We start from the raw sequence: 21105 nt of genomic DNA, 5'->3' as shown, positions 1-21105 counted from the left end.
AGCTAAATTCTATTCTTTGAAATTAAATAGTAAGTTAAATATCTGAAATTTTGTATGTTCAAACAATCACATTAACAAAATGAAAACATGCTCACTTCTCAAAAATACAGAAAACTACATGATAAAATTCAGTTTGCTCTCATAGTAAGTGCTCTTAGCAAAACAGAAATACAAGCAAGAATTATCAATCTATAAACAATATCTGAAAAGTAAAAAAAAATACTCACATGTGTGGAAATTAAAATTTAGTACTCGCGAGGCGTACGGCAAAGAATATGTAATGAAAGTCTGTTCTGTCACAATACAGCACAGATCTGGGTGAAAGAAAGGAAGGGAAACAAAGAGCCTTCATGAATTAAACCAGCAGAGAAAATAAAAAGCCTGAGTCACACTGAGGGCAGCGGCTTATTAAAGCTGCTTATTAAAGCAGCAAGACTGGAAGGAGTCTGCAACTTCTACACACTAGGAGGTGTCATTAGAAATTACAACGAAGGAAGACATCTGAAAAGCACTAACCAGTTTCACATAAGAAAGGCTTCCTGTTAATGCCTTGCTGGAGAAAAGCATATCCAATTTAAGCCATAGAATTTCGAAAAAAATAGACCAAGAAAACTACTGTCTTGTCAACAGAACAAAGTACGTAAAATTTCCAGCTTGAAGGTCTCTGATTTAAAAAAAACAGACATGAATAGGCACAATGTGGAATGAACGGGGGAAGGCATTTATATTTATGAGTGAAGTGTTTCAGAAGCTACAAGATGAACTGCTAAATCAAGGGGAAAACAAGGATTCTGATTTTTACAAACATATGAAAAAAAAATTTGCATGACAGAAACTAGACGAGATCCAATTAACACCTCATCCAGAAGAGAAGAGGGGAAGCGGGTCGGGGGGGTCGGGGGGCGGTGTTAGGGACTGCCTAAGAGCCCAGCGGGACAGCGGCAGAATCCAGAGTGAGGGGGGGTCCGACGATCATTGTGCTCAGGAATAAAATATATGATACTTTGCTCAGGAATAAAATATATGATACTTTGCTCATCTGAACTACAACCCGGTAGTAGATACGCGGTGTTTATACAGGAAGTGTCCGCCATGCTTCCTGTTCTAATATGGAGGTAGGAACAAATAGTCAGGAGGTGCTGGGAGTTGGGGGGAAGAAACAAAATGTTCCACTTCTTCTCTTTTCTTCCAGAAACCTCCAAAGCGAGCTCTAGCTTCGGGAATCAAGCCCCGAAATAGTATACACATCGGAGCAATTCCGAAAGGTTTCCTGGGTGCAAAAAGTGTTATGGAAGACTCTGCAGCTCCCTCGGGAGGCCAGCAGGATGTTCGAGCCCAGGCAGGTGCCGAGGCGGCAGGGGAGGGTGTGTCTTCGTTCGGCCTTGCTGGGCTCGAGGCCTCCGGGGCGTCTCAGGAGACAATTCCGGCCTCTCTGCATTTGGCAACAGGCCCAGCAACCCTCCGTGTGGCTATGGGTCGTGTCCAACCCCGCACAGCTGGCTCCAGGCCGGCCCAGGCCTCAGGGGGCGGGGCCAGGCCCAGTTCTCTGCAGGAGAGGAGCAGCGGCAGCTGGACCAAGCAAATCCTTTGCAGGTATTATCTGCATGGGCAGTGCAAGGAGGGGGAGAACTGTCGGTACTCCCATGACCTCTCTAGGCGGCAGATGGCCAGGGAGCGCCATGCTTCCCCGACTCGGGCCTCTGCAGACAGAGACCCTAGTGAGGCTGCGCAGAGCCATCCCCCGACTCAGGAAGAGCCGGAAGCCCCCCCTTCTGCATCCTCAAGCTCCTTGCCTGTGATTGGCTCGGCTGCTGCAAGGTGTTTCTTTGAAGCCGAGACAGACAATGCAGGACTTGAAGCTGCTGGAGGAGGAGCAGGTGCGGAAGGCTGGGTGGGTGCAGCTGAGTTTGTACCTGGGCAGCCCTACCGAGGTCGCATGGCTCTTTCACAGGCTCCCCTGGTTCCCCTGGCCCCCCTGGCCCCCCTGGTCCCCCTGGCCCCCCTGGCTCCCCTGGCTCCCCTGGTTCCCCTGGCTCTAGCTCCACTGGCTCCTCTGCCTCCTCTGCCGAGCCCAAGCCCGGTGATTGCAAGAGGACAGATGGTGGGGGGCATGTGGATGCCGCTCTGCCGCTATGCTGCCAGGGGACAATGCTTTTACGGGGAGAGCTGTGCATTCCTCCATGGTGATGTATGCGACATGTGTGGGCTGCAGGCCTTGCACCCTGTGGATGCTGCCCAGAGGGAAGCCCATATAAGGGCCTGCATTGAAGCACACGAGAGGGATATGGAGCTCTCGTTTGCTGTGCAGCGCAGTATGGACAAGGTGTGTGGCATCTGCATGGAGGTTGTCTATGAGAAAATCGAGCCCAGCGACCGCCGCTTTGGCATCCTTTACAGCTGCAACCACACCTACTGTCTCACCTGTATTCGCACATGGAGAAGTGGCACACAATTCGAGAGCAGAATCAGTAAATCCTGTCCACAGTGCAGGGTCTCCTCCAGCTTTGTCATTCCCAGTGAGTTCTGGGTGGAGGATGGGGAAGAGAAGGAGAAGCTTATTCAGCAGTATAAGGAGGGAATGAGACACAAGGCCTGCAGGTATTTTGCTGAGGGCAGGGGTCACTGCCCCTTTGGCGAGAACTGTTTTTACAAGCACGAGTACCCTCGGAGCCAGGGAGGGCAGTATCCCAGGCCAGGTGGTGGATCATCCAGCGCATATTGGCATCAAGTTCTGGAGCCCATGCAGGTTCGAGAGAGCAACAGGGTCTTTAAGAGAGGTAAAAAGGAGCTTGTCGCACTTTGCCTGGCCAATCTGTTGTTTAAGAAGTTTCTTGCACTGAGAAATGGTATTCCTTTCTCTGATGACCAGTGGCTCTTGCTTTATTATCAGCTAGAAGAATATTTTATTTGAATCTGTAGCATCAGCTATGGTGAGTGGTGTAGTCTCCCGAGGTTCGGTCGTCTTCTGTTGCCTGTTCTCCCTTTTTGATTGACACATATATTGCTTTCCTGGCTATTGAGGCAATCTTTACGCAGTGTTTCTCTCTCATTTTCTTGTGTACAGGCCCCACCCCTTATTCTCTCTATAGTATTATGGTGTTTTGCTGTGTTAAAAAACAAAAAGTCCTCAAAACTGTTGTTGGATGAAATTAATATTGCTGTCCAGATGGCTTGTTTTGTCGTGTCTGTTTTCAAAAAGATTCATTCAGTTTTAGTCCAGTGTTTACAGAGTTTCCACACTCATTGTGAAATCCCTCAAGAGTAAATGTGACAGGGTGAAAAATATCTTAACTAAATTATGAGCTTTTTGCTACAATAGCCTTAAAAAGTGGACCCTTGCAGGTCCTTGCAGCTGCTGTTTGTTTACATGCCTTGCCTGTGTTTTTCCTTCCCTTTCAAGTGCACTTGTTAACTTGTGGTTATATTGTGATTTCTCCTTTACTTGACCAAAACCAGGAGCATATGTTTACACGTTTTTATCCTGTTCAGTTTAATGTGAAATTATTTATATTTGGAAGTATATATTTGAGAGTTATATATATTATGCATATATGTGGAAAGTTATGTATTTGAAAAATATTCAAAAGAATATATATGCCATACCGTATATGTTTATGTAATTAAAATAAATTCAGAGCTGAAAGCTGAAGGTCAAAGGCTAGCAGTGTGGGCTGTTGTGTGAGCAGTGTGGATACTTTCTCTGACCCTGTCCAGATCAGTGACCATCAGCTGTTTAAAATGTCTATAGCCAAATGCACCAGACATAGCTCTTAAGGGACTTAGAAATCATGACCTTGCTAATTTCTGTGACACTGACGGCTTACTTTGCTATTATAAATACAGAAATGTTTGTACCACTGCAGCAAATTTGGGACTCAGGCACCCAATTGTTTGCATTCAATATTTTATAATTATCTATCAAGATATCAGTTTCTAGATTTTCCAAGGAAGGGGTTTGGCAGAAATTTTCATTATAAAATAGACAAGATCATAAAAGGACAAACAATAAAAATACTGAAATCAGAATGCAAGAATGGAAAGATACAAGGATGATGTATAAAAAGGAACAAAAGCTAAATACATTTAATCTTAGCCAAAAGGCTGAGAAGTGATACAAAAGCTTAATAAAATATCAACATAGAAAATTTATAATACAGATATACCATAATTCAATTAAATAAAAGTAGTTTAAAAACTTGAAAGATTATCACACTTTCTTTAAATTAAAATGAAATAATTTATTTAAAATGCACATGTATAGTACAAAAAATACAAAAGCATTAAAATAAGATGGGAAAAATTAACAAAATAGGTACTGTGACTCTTTAGCAGAGACAAAGTGTATAAAGGATAAACATTTCTGGAGATAAAGAGAAATGACATTTAAACATTAAATTAAGGCTGGGGATGTAGCCCAATGATGTAGTGCTTGCCTCACATACACAAGGTCCTGGGTTCCATGCTCAGCACCAAATAAAATCATTAAATTATAATTCACCAAGAATATGTAACTGTTCAAATTTTGTACTCATATAATAACATCACCCCAGATATGCAAATTAATAACTGACAGAAATAGAAAAATAAAAAGTCAATTCCCTAGTGAACAATTTCAGTAAATCTTTTAGTAATTAAATAAGCAAAGAAAGAATGTAAGAGAATTGAACAACACAGTTTTAATCACTTATCTAATTGATTTGTGCAGAATACTGTGTGTACCTGTGGAGTACACTTTCTTTGGCTGATGGCTAAAAATATGCTTGGATCCTCTGTCCCAGGACATTCTTACTGCTCTGACTAGCAGTAAAAGCTAGCACATGTATAGAATTTTTACCACATAACAAGCATACTTCAAAGTATGATTAAATTGTCAAAACTACTGTATGTGGTACTTGATATAATTTTTCTCATGCTGATGAGGTAAATAATAATGTAGCAGGTTTGCCACAATAATAATGTAACAAGTTTAATTTGCCCTTATATGACCCATAAGTAAAGATTCCTAGAAGGAATGAAGCTCAAGTAGCTTTTTTCCATAACACTTGAGATTACTCTGAAGCCTCTACCCCCAAATGCATGTCTGGGAACAGGTGGAGCAGCTGAGTATAGCTACTGGAGAGTATACAGAGCCTTTAAGTATGGGTGGTTCAGGCAGGTGGGGCACAGGGGTGCATAAATAAGCTCCCACTGAGTGAGGGAGACTTAGAACTTTTGTCTGTATTCTGTCAGACTCAGTGTGTCTCAGTGTACTGTTCCTCAGCCCCCATATTGTTACATTGCCTCTCCTTTAAGTAATTTCTAGTTACCAGTATAAGTACCCCAGCATGTCTCCCTGGGATTTCTTCCATATTCCTTCCATCTTGATTCCTCTTATTCAAATAGTTTACTAATCAAGAGACTCTGGATACCTGCATGATTGCCATCCTTGCAGAGGATATAGTTCTCAGATGAACCCCCAAAAATGGGATGAGATAGGACACTTTCAAAGACTGTGTTGTCAGTAGAGTCTCAGAAGAGCTCTGCTTCAGGGCTGGAGATGTAGCTCAGTGGCACTGCACCTGCCTGGCAAGCACAAGATCCTGAGTTCAATTCTTGGTACAAAAAAAAAGAAAAAGAAAAAAGCTCTAGTAGAGACTACACTGTCAGGGAGGGGATTTTAAGCCGAGCCTAGAAAACTCTGGAAATTTTCTCCTAATGAACACTGCCCAATCACATGAAATGTCAGATTTTTTTCAGTTTCTTGAGCCATCCAGTCATAATAAAATTTGGGGCATACAGTGGGTTAATAGAAGACATGACTTGGGAGGCATATAAGGATAATTAAAATCCAAACTCTGCTTATCATAATTCATTCTAAGGAAGTTATTTAAAATTTCCTCAGTTTATTCATCTGAGAAAAGGGTATAACACCAACTGCGTTGAAGGATTATGGTGAGGGCCAAATATAATAATGGACAAAAGATTTGAAACGGGTCACATTTTTAAAGTGGAATGTATCAAAGTGGAATCTGTTTGTGCTTATGGAGCTAAGCAGTTATACAAGGATTAATATTCCAGCAAGTTTTTCTTTTTTCTGGATTCTTGGAATTTGTGTTAAAGTAGCATTATTATTTTATGATTATTTCTGTAGACAAAGAGCATAGTACATAGTAACCTCACTCATAATTTCAAAAAGATCATGTATTTTTCAGCAAAAAAATCACACAAGCTAAACGTAAGCTATTCAGTTATTTAAATATTTTTTAAAGGAAATAAATATGCAAAAGAAATATGCATTTTTTATGGAAGACACCTATTTGAGTAAAATAACAAATAAGGTGAGTTTTTTTAAAAAATGGGATTTCTGATTCCCCTATCTACTTATTCAGAAAGAGGTCAGATAAGAGATGTCTGCCACAAGACTAGATGAAGAGCTCACATCTGCTTTGTTTTGAAGAAGGCGGGGCCACCCCTACTGCAGAGTGGAACAAAAGAGCCTTTGCCACATAAAGGCATTCTCTGCCACCCCTGACCCACAAGGACTCACAGAATCAGCCCCGGGGTTCTTACAGTGTTACTCCAACTACAATAGAAAAAGCCCAGTGAAGCAGATTTGATTTGCTTATGCTTTGCATGTCTGCATTTGGTGGAGGTGCATGCATACAAACATGGTGAAGGAAATTTACCCAGGAGTCACACCCCTTGAAGACGCAGAAACCGCTTTGTCTCACAGCTCACATGTCATGAAATCAGTTCACTGAAGTTCACTGATGTAAAGGGAAATACTTCCATGCCACGATTAATGCCAATATGCTCTTCCATTTGGCACGATTTAAACACCTTGAAGGTGTGGTTTCTGTTTCCACAGCCAAAGACAAATGAGAACTCATTGTGGAATGGAGTGGAGGTGTTTAGGGAAAGGAAATGTTTAGGGAAAAATCCAGGACTGGTGCAAGAAAGTATATTAATGCACTTCAGAATTTTCAGCATGAAAATATATAGCATTACTTTTTCCAGTATTGATTTAACATTAACAAAAAAATTGACTAATAAATCACAATGAAACTGTTAATTAAACTAAGAAATTAAAAGAAGTATGCACAACATTTTCTGATGTCAATACAAAAAAATCACTACCACTTGAAAAAATAATGAATTCAAATTCATTTACCAGGATATAATATGATAATGAAAAAAACTACACTGCTGTAACCTACAGAATACTGCTGGATCTGCGTGCAGAATAAAACTATTTTAAAGACTAATACATACTGTCTAGGAGAAAACAGTATCATGAAATAAATACCTCTGAAAATGGAAAAAAGGCTGCAGCATGAACTAAACACATACAACTATGATAAGCAGAAGGAATTAAAGATTAAAGCAAAAATTTGATTTGTGGATCGTGTAGTGGAGATATGAAGGCTGATCTGTGGAAAAAAGGATAAATAAACCACTAATTTAGTAAAAAGTATGATAAAGTTTATTTAAAAGTAAATAATAAGTAGAGATGAAATGATACTGAAGAAATGGAAAGAAATTGTTATACCTGAGGCAAATAAACCTGAAAATACAAATGAAATTTAAAATTTTCATCATAAACTTAATTTTGTAAACATCAATCCAGAAGTCAAAGTTAAATCTATACAAACCAATTACTATTTAAAAAATTAAAGGAAGTTTTAAGGGATTTATCCTTACACACAGAGACATACACACCAGCAAGTGATACAATATCTGTTCCAGACACTGACTACTAAATTTAAATATATTAAAACAGTACATAAACTTTTAATTCATTCAGCCTGATCTACCACAGACTAGCAGAGACTGGGCAGCTTATAAATAACAAATTTCTCAAAATTCTGAGAGCTAGGAATTAGATCAAAGGATGAATGATTTTTTTGTCCAGTAAGGTCTTACTGTTTAGCCTTTTTTTTCCATTTAACCATTTGATGAAACACTATTTTAGTGACTTACAAGGAATGGTGCTATATAGTGAATTCCACATAGTACTTATTTAAATACTGTATTCTATTAAATAACATTGCTTTTGTTTAAATTACCTCCAGAAAAATCTATTAGCGTTTCTTAAAAGTCTGTCAGATTTGAGGGAATTCCACATTAGGACAAATCTCTCTTAAAATAAGCACAAATGACCTTGAGAAATTTAATTCAAAGATGTGATTTTTCAGCATATTACATAGAAATACTGTTTCTTACTGTCTTATGATGCTTAGTGTTCTATGGTATCCAAGACTGGGTAGTTAAGAATAAAAATAAAATGGTTAAGAGCATCATTACATGGTAGGATGGGAGAGATCAATGTTGCTGAATTAGGAATTAAGTTCCAAATGCAAATACTTTAAAAGACACATTGAAATCCTGTTCGTAGACATTTCCTCAGTGTCCTTGCAGAAGAAAAGATTGGCAGCCTTTCTCGGTCCTTTTCATAAAGGCACTAATCCCACTTATGAGGTCTCTACCATCATGGACATCATATAGCAACCTTCCCAAGGTGCTCACCTCCTGTTATAATTATATTGTGGGTTAGGTTTTAACATGAGAATTTAGAGAATAGCAGATATTTAGCCTGTAACTCCAATACAACACATGGCATTCCTATAAAAATGTTACCAATATAGTGCAATACATCATACACAGATAACTAGAGATCAGGTTCATTTATGATTACTGGTGCCAAAAATAAATGCAATATTGAAAAAATGTCTCAAAGAAAGAAAATTTATGTTCAGTATTATTAAAGAAAATGTAATACAAATAGATTTGATAGAAAGATGAACTTATTTGCTTTAACTTACACCAATTTTTTTTTAATTTCACATACAAAAACACAACTAAGGGAAGCAAGGAGAGGAAAGAAAAAAAAGGAAAGCAAAAATTACATATAAAGACAGAGCCCATCATAAAAATTTATAAAATAGATAAACTACTATCCAGCTAAATAAAAACATAAGGAATAAAATGCAAACAAAAGATATGCATACATCAGGAGGAATTCACAACAAATAGAGATACTTTTAAACACAAGCAAAATCATTACTCAATTGGATGACAATCAATTGAAAAATCTGAATGAAGTGGATAATTTTCCAGGCATATATAATTTATCAGTCATTAGATAAACTATGTAAAGCTACCAGTAAACATAAAATCAAAAAAATTGTTAAAGCTATTTTTAGTGATTTTACCTAAAAATGGAGATTTCATAAAACCTTTAAAGAAATAATCACTTCAATACTATTTAATGTAATCCAAAAATTAGAAAATTTAAAAAGAGCCAGTTTCATTTTATCTTTGAATGACACAAAATATATACCAAACTGTATCCAAGGCAATACCCATGTACACATGTTCCCCTATAAACATGAACTAATGATCAAATATATTTATAAATAACGGTGCAAATCAGTTAAGAATCAGGATAAAATCATTCAATTTTATTCTTTTATTAGGGGTAAGTATGTAATTTCTTTTGATCAGGCAATAAAAAGAGTTCCTCTCCACTATCAATTACCATTATTTTAATGTATCAGTCAATGCAATTACATATTAGACAAAAAAGTGAGTCAGGAATGAGATACCCTTCAAAGAAACATGCAGATCCATCTCTCTTAACAGATGATATATTATATGTTGAAAATCCATAACGACCTGAAGTATTTTTAAAAGTAAAGTGCTAGTAAAAAGTAACGATGATATACTACATTGTTAAGAAAAAAGCATATAGAAAATATAATAGACTTTTTATGGCAGTAATAAAGTGCACAGGAATATGCTTAAATATTGATGTGTGCAAGCCAAAAAGACATATACCTTGGAGGAATCTTAAAGAATACTTGAGGAAATTAAAATGTATGACACTAAATTTGATTAGGAAATTCAGCATTATTAATGTGTCAGTTCTTTAAATAGTTGGCAAAATCTGAGTGCAAAAAATCATGTATAACTAAAAAGAAAAAGAAAGTTGTGTAATTTCATATGTAGTGGAGGGAGCCAATAGACCCTTAATGATTTACAATTGAAAAATAGATGAACCTAACTACTTAATGTGCATGTGTAATCTTAGCTATTCAGGAAGCAGAGGCAGGAAGATCACTTCAGCCCATGAGTCCAGGACCAGCCCTGGGCAGCATATTAAGATCCTGATTTGAAAAAACAAAACAAGGAACCCTACCAGATCTTAAAACACACAAGATCATAAGCCAGCAGAATGCAGAAGGAATTAGTGGCATTTGGGTTGGTAAATCAAAAATGTATATTATAAGGTGTCATAAATGGGCACAAATAAATACTGAAAACTTGGAATTATTTAATAAAAATTGTTAAGCGAGCCCAGAAATTATCTTGACAACTAATACATGGGGCCCATGCATATTTTACATCAGTACAAATACCATTTACATCAAAATTACAAATGCAATACATACCCAAAAATATACAGCAACAACTTAGGATATATATATTTTTAAGTCTTGTTAAGAATGCTTTTCTATGACATTTGACAGAAATCCTAAAGTAAATTTTGACAATATCCATAGCAAATAACTGCATGGAGCTTACTACACAGCAGGCTTTGTTCCAAGATACAATATTTCATTTAATCCTTGCTGGCTGAATGATAAGTGGTATGAGTACCCCTTTATAACAGCTGAGAAATCTGAGGTTCAAGGAAGTTAAGAGGTATGGCTATGGAACTGAGGTTAGTGACAATGCCTTAGACACCTTGGTCCATGTGCCCAGCTACAGTGCTTACAGATGTAACCAAATATAAAATGAACCTAACCAATTGGACATGAGCAATCTCAGAAAAAAAAATCAACCTAGCAAGTAATAAATAAATATAGAAGGTGTTCCAATAAAACTTAAGAAATTAACAGGCAGGGATTTAGCTCAGTGCTGCTACACCTGGCTCACAAGTGCAAGGTCCTGGGTTCGATCCCTGGCACAAAAAAAAGAGAAACAAATTAACAAAAAAGTATGAGTAGATCTTACACAGGAGATGAAATGAAAATGCTTTCAAACAAAGGAAATGTTTTCAAGCAACATTAATAATGTTTATTAAAATTGCATGGAGTTTATGTTTTCTCCTTTCAATTTTTCAGAGACTCAAATATTTGGAAAATACAGTCTGTCTGTGAGGACCAGGAAAATAGGTACTTGCATAAATTGGTAATAAGAATACAGTTGGTACACTGTCTACAGAAGAATATTTGATAATAAGTCATAAATTTTATACATAATCTCACCCTTCTTGTATATACATAAATATGACTTACACATACACTTTACATGTATGGAATGATTTAGGTACAAGACTGTTAATTGCAATCTCTGTTACAATAGTACAAAATTAGAAATGACACAGAAAACCCATAATAAGCATCTAATTATCATAGCCACACAGTAGAGTATTAAGTCAGACTTAAAACATAACCAGAAAGCATGAGGATCTCTGCATGACATGGAAACTCACTGTAGTAAGCAAGAAGTAAATGTGCTGAAGTTTGTAGGATTATATTACTCATAAATAAAACAGTAATACATAGGGTATCCTTGCTTATATGTACATAAGTCTCCTAACAAATCACTTGTAGGTGAAATAACCTGGTTTTAAATATAGATATTATATCTAGCCATGTATACACACAACTATGTATATATAAATACATATATATGTGAATAAAACAAAATCCCAGAGCTGAAGACTGAATGTGTTTTCCTTCTCCCCAGAGCTGGGGATGGAACCCACAGCCTTCCTTGCTCAAGCTAGACACATGCTCTACCACTGAGCTACATCCCAACCTTTGTTTTTTATTTTGAGGCAAGATTTCACTAAGCTGGCCTCAAACTTGTACTTATTCTGTCTCCACCTCCTAAGGAGCTGTGTTTCATGTGTGTGCAACTATACTTGTCCTTCATTTCACTTTTGTTAAAATATTTTATTCTTTTGTAGGTGTGAATTGTGTAAAAAATTTTAAAATATGATTGATCAGACTTCAGTGAGAAACACTTTTAAATGATTTAAGGCAAGTGCCCTTGCAAGGTCACAGCAGTGATTCACTGTGGCTAACAAGGCCAGAGCTGGCTCTTAAGGCGCCCATGAATATAGACACAGCTTTACAGATAAGGCTAAAGATTGTCTAGTATTGACCTGTAATAACCAAACAGTAAAATTCAGTACAAAGCCTTTCAAAATAAAGTAATTTTTAAAAGATTGAAATAATAGCTAAAATTTTAGGGAGGAAAATATAAAAAGGAGTTATGAAAGAAGAAAAAATAGAACATAGAAAAAGCAAGACAGAAAATAACAATATTGCAGTTTTACAATGCAAAATAAATAATTTTTAGATTTACTTATATTGGACAGTTAATTTTAAGTAAAACGTGTTAGTACAGAGGGGAAAATTTCAATGCCTTAAGTTAAAATTATTTTAAACTTGTATTAACATAGAAGTAATTGACATAGTTACATGGCCTCAAAATATACAGTGAAAAAATGAAAGAACTACTTGGAAAAATCCATAAATGTATGTGTGGGTTAGCACATACTTTTTACAACATTATGCTTTCACTCACCTAAACAGCATAAGGGGAGCATAGATTTGATTATACAGTGAACACTGTGAACTTAACTGTCATGTTTAGAACCCTACACTTACTAAATGGGTAAAGTCACTTCTCCTATAAATAGCAGAAAAAAAGGAATATGACCTTCTTATAACCCTAAATCCCAGATGACCTGCACCCCTGATAAAAACAGATGCCATCAAATAAGTTTACGATGTAGTAGCAGTGTTCACAGAAACCTTTAAGATGATCTAATTTAACTCTCAACAGTGCACTATTATTGTCTCCACTACCCACATCAAATGATGAAGCAGAGATAAGTAATCTGCACAAGGTTAGCCCATATCCCATTGCAGAAAGTGGTAGAGCCATGATTTGAACCTGAGTTGTCTAAGTCCCGAGCTCTTGAATCGAGTGCCACTGCACCTCACAGCCAACCTACACTTGGATCTGGAGTGTGTGTGTGGGGGGGGGGGGCAGGGTTTGAAGCCTGTCTCCTAGCACAAGCCACATGGATAAAAGTATATATCCTTTCTCTGTAGATGGGCTAGCAATATGGACTGAAAATCCCTGAGCTTCAGGGAAGAAACTTAGGGTTTTTTCTGTCCATTTAATCTGTCTCTAAATGGGCTAAGTGTTCTACTGCCTGAACTATGTATAGTTCCTCAGATTTGTACACTAGCACTCTACTTGCTATGCTTTCTTGTTTCTTGGACCAGGGGTTCAGCCTCATTAACTATGGCTTTGCTTATTTCTCCCAAAATTGTCTTTTTCAACACACTGTTAAGAAATGGTTAACAAAGAGTCCTGACTTTGATTCTTTGAGAAGACAACAAGACAGGATGAAATAAATATGCAGGGATTTTATTTGGGAGCATTTCTAAGAGAAAATAGGAAGAGGGCCAGCGAAGTTTGGGAATACTATAAGCCATCATGCAGATCTCACCTTGAGTGAAGAAATGAGTGGAGAAAAGCAAGACTGAATCATCTATAGAAGGCTATGGATTCCAGTGGAGGTTCAACAAACCAAGCCACAAATCACAAAGCCATTATCTACCATCACTGAAGTCCTGTATCTGTATTTAATTGGTTCTGTGTCACACATTGGCTATAGAGTCATAAAGGTTTTTTCATGCTATACATAGTATTCCTGGTGACAGGTAGTAAACAACCACAGTGGCTTAAGGCTGCTACACAATGTACTGAATCAGAGCTTAGTGATACAAAGTTAGGGAAACTCCTATGTAGCCCCATTGGCTGTGTCTGTGTACAGTATTAGGAACAACATTCTCTAGAAAGAGGGGCACCCCCACTAACTAGAAAGTCATGGCACTTCATAAAAAGTAGTGCTGATGGGATCTCCAGTCCCTCCACCACTGCAGAGCTGTCACTCTTTGTTCCTCATCTCCCTGAATTCCTGAGGTGCTACCTGGTGCTCCATAGCAAAAGACTTAATGATACAGACTGAGCTGAAATACCCTCTTCTTGTCCTTCCCAGCATCCACGATGAGATTAGCAAACTGTTAAAGAAATAAAAAATCTGCCCAGTGTACCAGGGCCTGTGCTAACCCTACTCACCTGCTAAAGCCCTGGCATTAGGGTCACAAGGTGCATTGCTGAAGGATATCGATGTGGGTGTACTGAGAGCCAAATCCAGGTGTATTCTGAGTCACCCCAGAGAGACAGACAGCTGTCTACATATGGGGCCAGTAGGAACCACAGACCTTCCTGATGAAAACAAGAAATCATCCTGGTGGCCATTTCAAAGGTCCAACATGTATGTGAGCAACAGGAACTAGAAGCCAAGACTGGATACTTGACCCAACCAGAAATTCAAATCACCACTAACAGTTTCATAAAAGGGATGGTGAGAATGAAATGTATTTTTATAATTTCACATTGCCTTAGCATCCATTTTGAACATCAATTTAAATTTCTCTTACCAGACAAGACTCAGTCACACCTGAGAGTTTTCATTTTTTTTACCTCCTCCACTTCCTCAATGTGTTCAATGCATATGTCTACTTCACAAGCCTTCCAGTGAACAGCTAGATACAACCTCCTTGACTCACACCACTACTAAACCCCCATCCTCCAGTGTACACTGCACAGATCTGATGCACTGGCCACCTTTCAGCATGACCTCATAGAGTGCTTGATTGCTCTAAACCCATGACTTAATGCTCCCACAGAAAACCTGCTTGGGTAACTTCCTGGAACTTAATGAAAGTTTTGATTCTCAAGCAGTCTCTCCTCTCCTGTATTCTCCCCTCCTTCCCCCTCTCTCCTCCTTCCTCCCTCCTCCTCCTCATCTTTCTCTTCCTCTCCTCCTCCTCCCCTTCCCCACCCCTCTTCCCTCCCTTTCTCTCCTCTCACCTGGTTGAGTGAGTATGTCCTGGACAACTCCTCCTCCTTCCTGTTGACCCCGCTGCTGGGTATGCTGCCCACTTCTCTCTGGAATCTGTAAGTAATGAATGCTGTGTCACTTCATGTTTTGTTGTGCTGCCTCTTCTGTCTTATTTGACCAACACATTCAAACCTAATGTTCTGGTCAGGGCTCTTCTAGAGCATCCCTTTCCTTGTAGAAATAAAGTGTACACAGGTGAAGCAAGAACCATAGAATGTCTGTCAATAAAATGAGTGTCCTATGGGAAAGATACCTGGTCACTTGTTAGCCAGGCATTTGGCTACCAGGATAAGGAAGTATCTCATAAAAGGCACACCCAAATTCACTAGTGCCTGTCAGGATAGAGCTAGAATTTCTAGCCACTATCAAAAAGAAAACTGAGGCTAAATTAAAGAAAAATCACAACAGAAAAAGGGACCAATTGGTTGTTACATGTGTTCACTACAGTGTCAAAGTTACTAACCGCTACTGAAATGAGACAATTGTCAGGTAAAACCAAAGACTTAAAAGTCTATATTTTATTAAGGGACCCCCCACATTCATAGTCTAATTTCTTACATAATTATCAGAACCACTCACTCTAAGGTGTCAAATTAAATCTAGAGAAGCTAAAACCTCCAAAGTAGAAGAAAGGGTTATGGAATCCTATGATTATGGAGATAGACCTTCAAGTCAGGGAAGAATGGGAAGAACAAACATTACACTCACTTGTATTTTTATGGCCTAGAAGGCTCATTTCTCTTTGACACTAATCACTGAGGAAGCACAGGGCAGTGGAATAAAACCAATGGTTCTCCAATCAGGGCATGATTCTTGCAGGAGAGTCAGTAGGACCACCACCACCACAGGAAGTTACTTAATAAAAGCTGCATTGATGGTTACATATAAGATCACTAATCAGGGATTTCCTACCTCCTGGGGATAATTGTACCTTCTATTCTGGTGGTTTATTGGGATATCAAAAATCTCAGTCTTTTCTGGTATTATAGACATAGGTGCCCAAATCACTGTCCTGAAAAATCATAATTAATACACCAAGGAGACACCTGTGACTTACAGGGAATTGACAGCAAAACAATTCCTGATAAACAAGCAACCTTGTAACCATTGTTTCTTCTTACTAAATAGTGCCCAGGGGTAGTGGCCCGGCTGGCTTCCTTTCTGATGATAGGTCTGATGCTCTGGTGTGGAGACACACATGATGGAATAAAGTCAGATCCCTGGCACTGCTGATGGGAAAGGCCAAATGGGATCGTGTCCAGGTTTAAGTGAGCACAGCTGTCACAGCTCACTTGAATCTAAGAGATGTGCTAAATGGCTGAGGGAACAGCAGAGAAATGAGAATTTCTACCAACTCCCAGGCAGTGACCAAGGACTTGTTTTTGTTCAGGACAGTGGACTTGAAATGATTATAGCACACCATAAACGTGGCAGAGGCTCCCTCATGTGGAAGAAAATAGCCACTACCACACTTCTTTTAATTCCACATATCTTGGTTTACACAAATACCACTATTCTTGGAGTTCATTTCATGATTGCATATACAAGTAAAAAACAACAGGTCTGTACCCTGCATATGGCACTTAGCACTCTGGGAGTCTGACGCAGGAGGATTACAAGTTCTTTCCCCACCTAGGCAGCTTAGCAATTTAGTAAGACCTTGTTTCAAAATACAAAATAAATACAGCTAGAGAGTTAGCTCATTGTGAAGGCCATGGGTTCAATCTCAGTATTGAAAGAAAAGAAAGAAAAAAAAGACACGAATGTCATAGGTCTTCTTGTCTGCCTTGACATTCCCTGTTCTTTAACAAAATGGGCACAGCTAAGTGAGAACACAAAGCATCTCTGAGAGATGGAATGGGATCATTGCTGAGGCTTGGTCTTGACCACAGCTTGAAGTGAATAGAAATTACATCTGAATACCAGTCATATTAGAAATTGACTCTCCTTTGTCCCATGGTGTTCACATATTATCAGCACAAGGCTCAACACTCCCCATTAGAAGCACCCATGGTCAAATAGGCCCTAGCTCTATACCTAATCATCCACTAGCGAAGGTGAACAGATACCTGCACTCATGGCTCAATTTTCCCTCCCAAATGAAGCCTGGCAGATTCCTTCCCTAATGTGTTCATGTTGGCTTAGGTTTTTTGCTTGGCTCTGTGGGGCTGAGTTATTCATCAGGCCCTAGGGTTTGTCCCTAAGGACAGCAAAGTGTACCAATGACACACTTTGTACATACAGCTGCACCAGCAGGCCACAATATGGAGTATGCCCAAGGCATTCTTCAGTGTTTTCTGGCTGGCTCACCACCATCCTGGATGATAGCCTAGCAGAATCTGCTCTCCATAAAACGTCATGCAGGGGCAACCATGCATGATTCTTTTCCAACACATAATTTTCTTTCCATTTTTGTACAATGAGAATTCTGAACATAACTGAATTAAACCCCCTTGGTTGAACATTCTTTGTTCAGATATCCAAACAGTCCTACTACAGGACAAAATCCATAATTGCCAAGAGGGGCCCCATGAGATAACCCTTCAGCTGGCAAAGGTATCGCCTGTGGATGGAGATGCAGGCTCATCTGACCTGGAGGCAACAAAGGGTTTTCTTTCTGCACCTGTTATCATAAAACATGATGAGCATATGAAGTGATGGATATGTTACCTTAATTAATTCACATTATATAATCAAGCTTAGGTATTGCACATTGTATTCGTAAGTCACATAAGTTTTTCTCCATATAAGACATATGTAGATTATAATTTATAATTTAAAAGCAAAAATTAATACAACAACCACAAAATGTATGTACAGGGTAACTCATTCTCATCAGACAGGCCAAGAAATCTTCCCTGAGAAAAATCTCAATTTGAATATGAAGATACATGTTAGCCAGAATAAGACAAGTGTAAAATTAGTAGATATTTACGGAACAGAATAATTGAGTAAGTGGTGTGACCCTGCATTTTCAAGAAAATCAAGAATAAAGCACCTTGCATTCCTGACATCTTTTATCTCAGTAGTTGAGATGTTTCTTAACAAATTGTACTCAGATTTGTAGGCAATCTAATTGTAGCAGATCTGAAAGAATCCAGAATGCTCCAGAATTTGAGAAACCTATGATTATTAACATCATCACAGTAAACAGTTCCTGTCTTCTTAATTTTAGGTACAACACATTGTTAATGAGAGTTTAAATGAAGTCCCTAGTGTTACAGTGTCACCAAGGAGTGGTAGAGCAAGCAAGAGTCAGACATAAGGTCTCTGTATTTACCCCAAACACACAGACACAGTCACATACACACAGTTGCACACACATTCACACTGACACACATGTTCACAGAAACACAAATAGCCACACCTTCACATATAATCGTGCACTGACACAGATACACAAACTCACATGAGTACACAAACACATTTGCACATAAGAACACAAACTTTCACACAGTTACCCATCACACTCATATACAAACACATTCACACACACTTTTACAAACATACATAAACAGCCACACATTCACATGGTCACATGTGCTGAAACAATCACATACACAAACACATGAATTTGCATACATATACACACACACAAATGCACCCTTACACAGAGATGAACCACACAGAGTCACATACTTAGCTTATGTCAAGAACACATTCACGCACTCACTTTTGCCCACAAACATACAGAAGAACATAAGCACATATTCTAAGACATATTGATGCACACACTTGAGTGTGTACATACACAAATACACACTTTAAAACATACTGATAATTACAGATATGCATTCTCCAATATACACATGTTCATCTGCATGCACTAACAAATATATATATTCAAGGACACAGGCACATTCTCATTCAAATATAGACAAAACTACAGTTCACACTTGTGCACACATATTGTCACAAAATTACACAATACCCTACACAGTATACAGAGTCACAATCCTCACATTTTAAACTCACACGTTCAGACTGTCACAGGCACAGAAATACAGACACACATTGACAGACAAACACATAAAAATGTACTCACATAGAAACATACAAGAACCCACACAATACATGCTCAAACACATCCAGGCTAATCAAAATTCTCAAATGCATTCATACACAAGCACAGAAAACACACAAACATACTCACATAGTCACAAAAATACACCCTCTCACATAACATATATACTGATACACAAACTAAACACACAAGAACACTTTCACATACACAAAAACAGACATTACAGCACATAATACAATAATATACACATACACATGCTTACAAATAGTCACAGAACACATTATCTCACATACACTCATACTCTCAGCATCATTTGCCCTTCACACCATCTATTTCTAGCTAATTCCCTGCACCTTCCCGTCATTAAAAATTCTTGTTTGAGACATCAATTCTACCTCATTTTTTCTTATTCTCAAATCATTTTTATTAGAATTTCCTTCCTATTGCCTTATTTTGGGTAAGCTAAATTCATAATTTCATATCACCATCTAAATCTATATGCAGTTATGTACTCTGTCATTTCTTGGATTATTTACCATCACTTTTTCTTAGCACTTCTGCTTTGTGTAATGTTCTTTATTTTTTTGTTACAGATCCTTCTCCCTGTGCTGCATATTCCAGGGCGAGTTTCCAGCAGCCTCTGGCCTGGCTGTCTTCTCATGTTGCATACTGAATCTTCACCATCTCAGTTCCATCCAGGATTCAATGACTGTCCCAGTGCTGCCTCCTGTGTGTTTATCTTCAATCACTCCTGGAATTAAACTTACAATCAAATATATGAATGTATTCTGGATCACTCAAAATTTTTCCAGAATAAAGCAATGAGTAAAAAACAAACAAATGCATCAGCTATATAACTTTCCTTCTTGGATATGCAAATATCACAAACTGAACATACAAATTTCTGTGTTCTCTTGACAAAGACTCTAGAACCCATCCAACCACTCAAGTCAAAAACATGATCTCTTTAGCTCCCTTTAACTTCCTTGTGCCACAGTATAAAGCAATGATCATGTTCTAACTATTCTAAATCTCCAAACTTGTCTCTTTATCAAGGTCTCTACCACCACCTTAGGTGACCCTTTTGCTCTTCACTGGATGATTGGAACTGCTTTTGTCTGGCTCCCCTCCCTTCTTGATTTCCCCCACTGCACCCATTCTCTTCACTGAGCCAGGATGATTTGTCCAGCTCCATGGGAAGAGCCCTCTGTTCCTCACTTGAGCATAAACAATTAATTTCACTGTGGGAGGATATAAAACTTGGAGATAACCTTATAGTTTTCCAGATGGAAAATTAAGAAGTTGACCCTTATTAACAGTCAGAAAAGCATGATTTGGATGCATCCCTGTACCATGTGAGAGCCTCGTATTAGTATTGATTCATTTATTCTATTAAAGGCACTGATGACTTTTCTTAACATCGTTCTCTAAATGAAAAAGCTACTAAATCACAAAGAATGTTAAACTGTTCTTTCCTGCAGAGTTCTATAAATAACCAAAAAGTGATTGAGAATTTGGAATCTGAAACACAGATTATAGACTGTTCGTAGGTCTGTCGATCTCATAAACATGTTTTCATGCCCCAGATATGATAGGAAGTCTCACGTGAAGTAGGTTCCTCATCTCCTGACTCACATTTTCTTTATAACCCTTTATTACAGTTATTTTTGGAACTCTGCCTCCACCTGCATGCCTGCCCTTGTCTTCTCTGCTGCCCCCACTTCTTGAAGAGTAAAAGGAATCTGGATATTAGGCACTTCTTTATACCACATCATATGTTCACTGCTTCTTAGATGCTTTTGTTTCAGCTCCGTTTATAACTCATTTATTGGTGAAGAAAATGGTTAAGTGGTTTTTCTAACTTTTTGCTGGATCATTCAGTCTCATCCCATAGGTAGAAGAAAGAATATTTCTAAGCCATAGCTGATTTGCTCTGTGAGAATCTTAATCTATTCAGAAGTATCAAAGGCAACCCAGCCTAGTGCAGTGGCATTCTTTTGTTCGGAATGCTTTCACATCTCTTCTGAAGGCTTAATTGTTTTCTAGGCCTCCCTGCATCATCAATTATTGGTGATTTGCCCAATCAATTATCTTTAATCCCTTA

At 38.2% G+C, this 21105-nt stretch overlaps 1 protein-coding gene and 1 long non-coding RNA gene across 2 annotated transcripts; both read left to right on the top strand.

Moving 5' to 3' along the window:
- The first annotated feature begins 915 nt into the window (after positions 1-915).
- Positions 916-19846, top strand: LOC147824840 (uncharacterized). The gene is made up of 2 exons (XR_015441640.1): positions 916-1339; positions 19595-19846. It is a non-coding gene; the product is annotated as an uncharacterized LOC147824840 (long non-coding RNA).
- Mkrn3 (makorin ring finger protein 3) lies at positions 1400-6383 on the top strand (the record flags this gene model as incomplete). The annotated part of the gene is made up of 3 exons (XM_087188190.1): positions 1400-1940; positions 1978-2005; positions 2071-6383. Coding segments are annotated over 3 exons (1410 nt in total), but the record flags the coding sequence as incomplete, so codon positions are not given.
- Positions 19847-21105: the final 1259 nt, after the last annotated feature.

The sequence above is a fragment of the Heterocephalus glaber genome, unplaced genomic scaffold (genome assembly GCF_053883595.1).
Source record: "Heterocephalus glaber isolate CG9 unplaced genomic scaffold, H.glaber_assembly_v1.0 deba00001531, whole genome shotgun sequence".
Taxonomy (NCBI): Eukaryota; Metazoa; Chordata; class Mammalia; order Rodentia; family Bathyergidae; genus Heterocephalus; species Heterocephalus glaber.
This window is presented reverse-complemented; position numbering and strand designations above follow the sequence as displayed.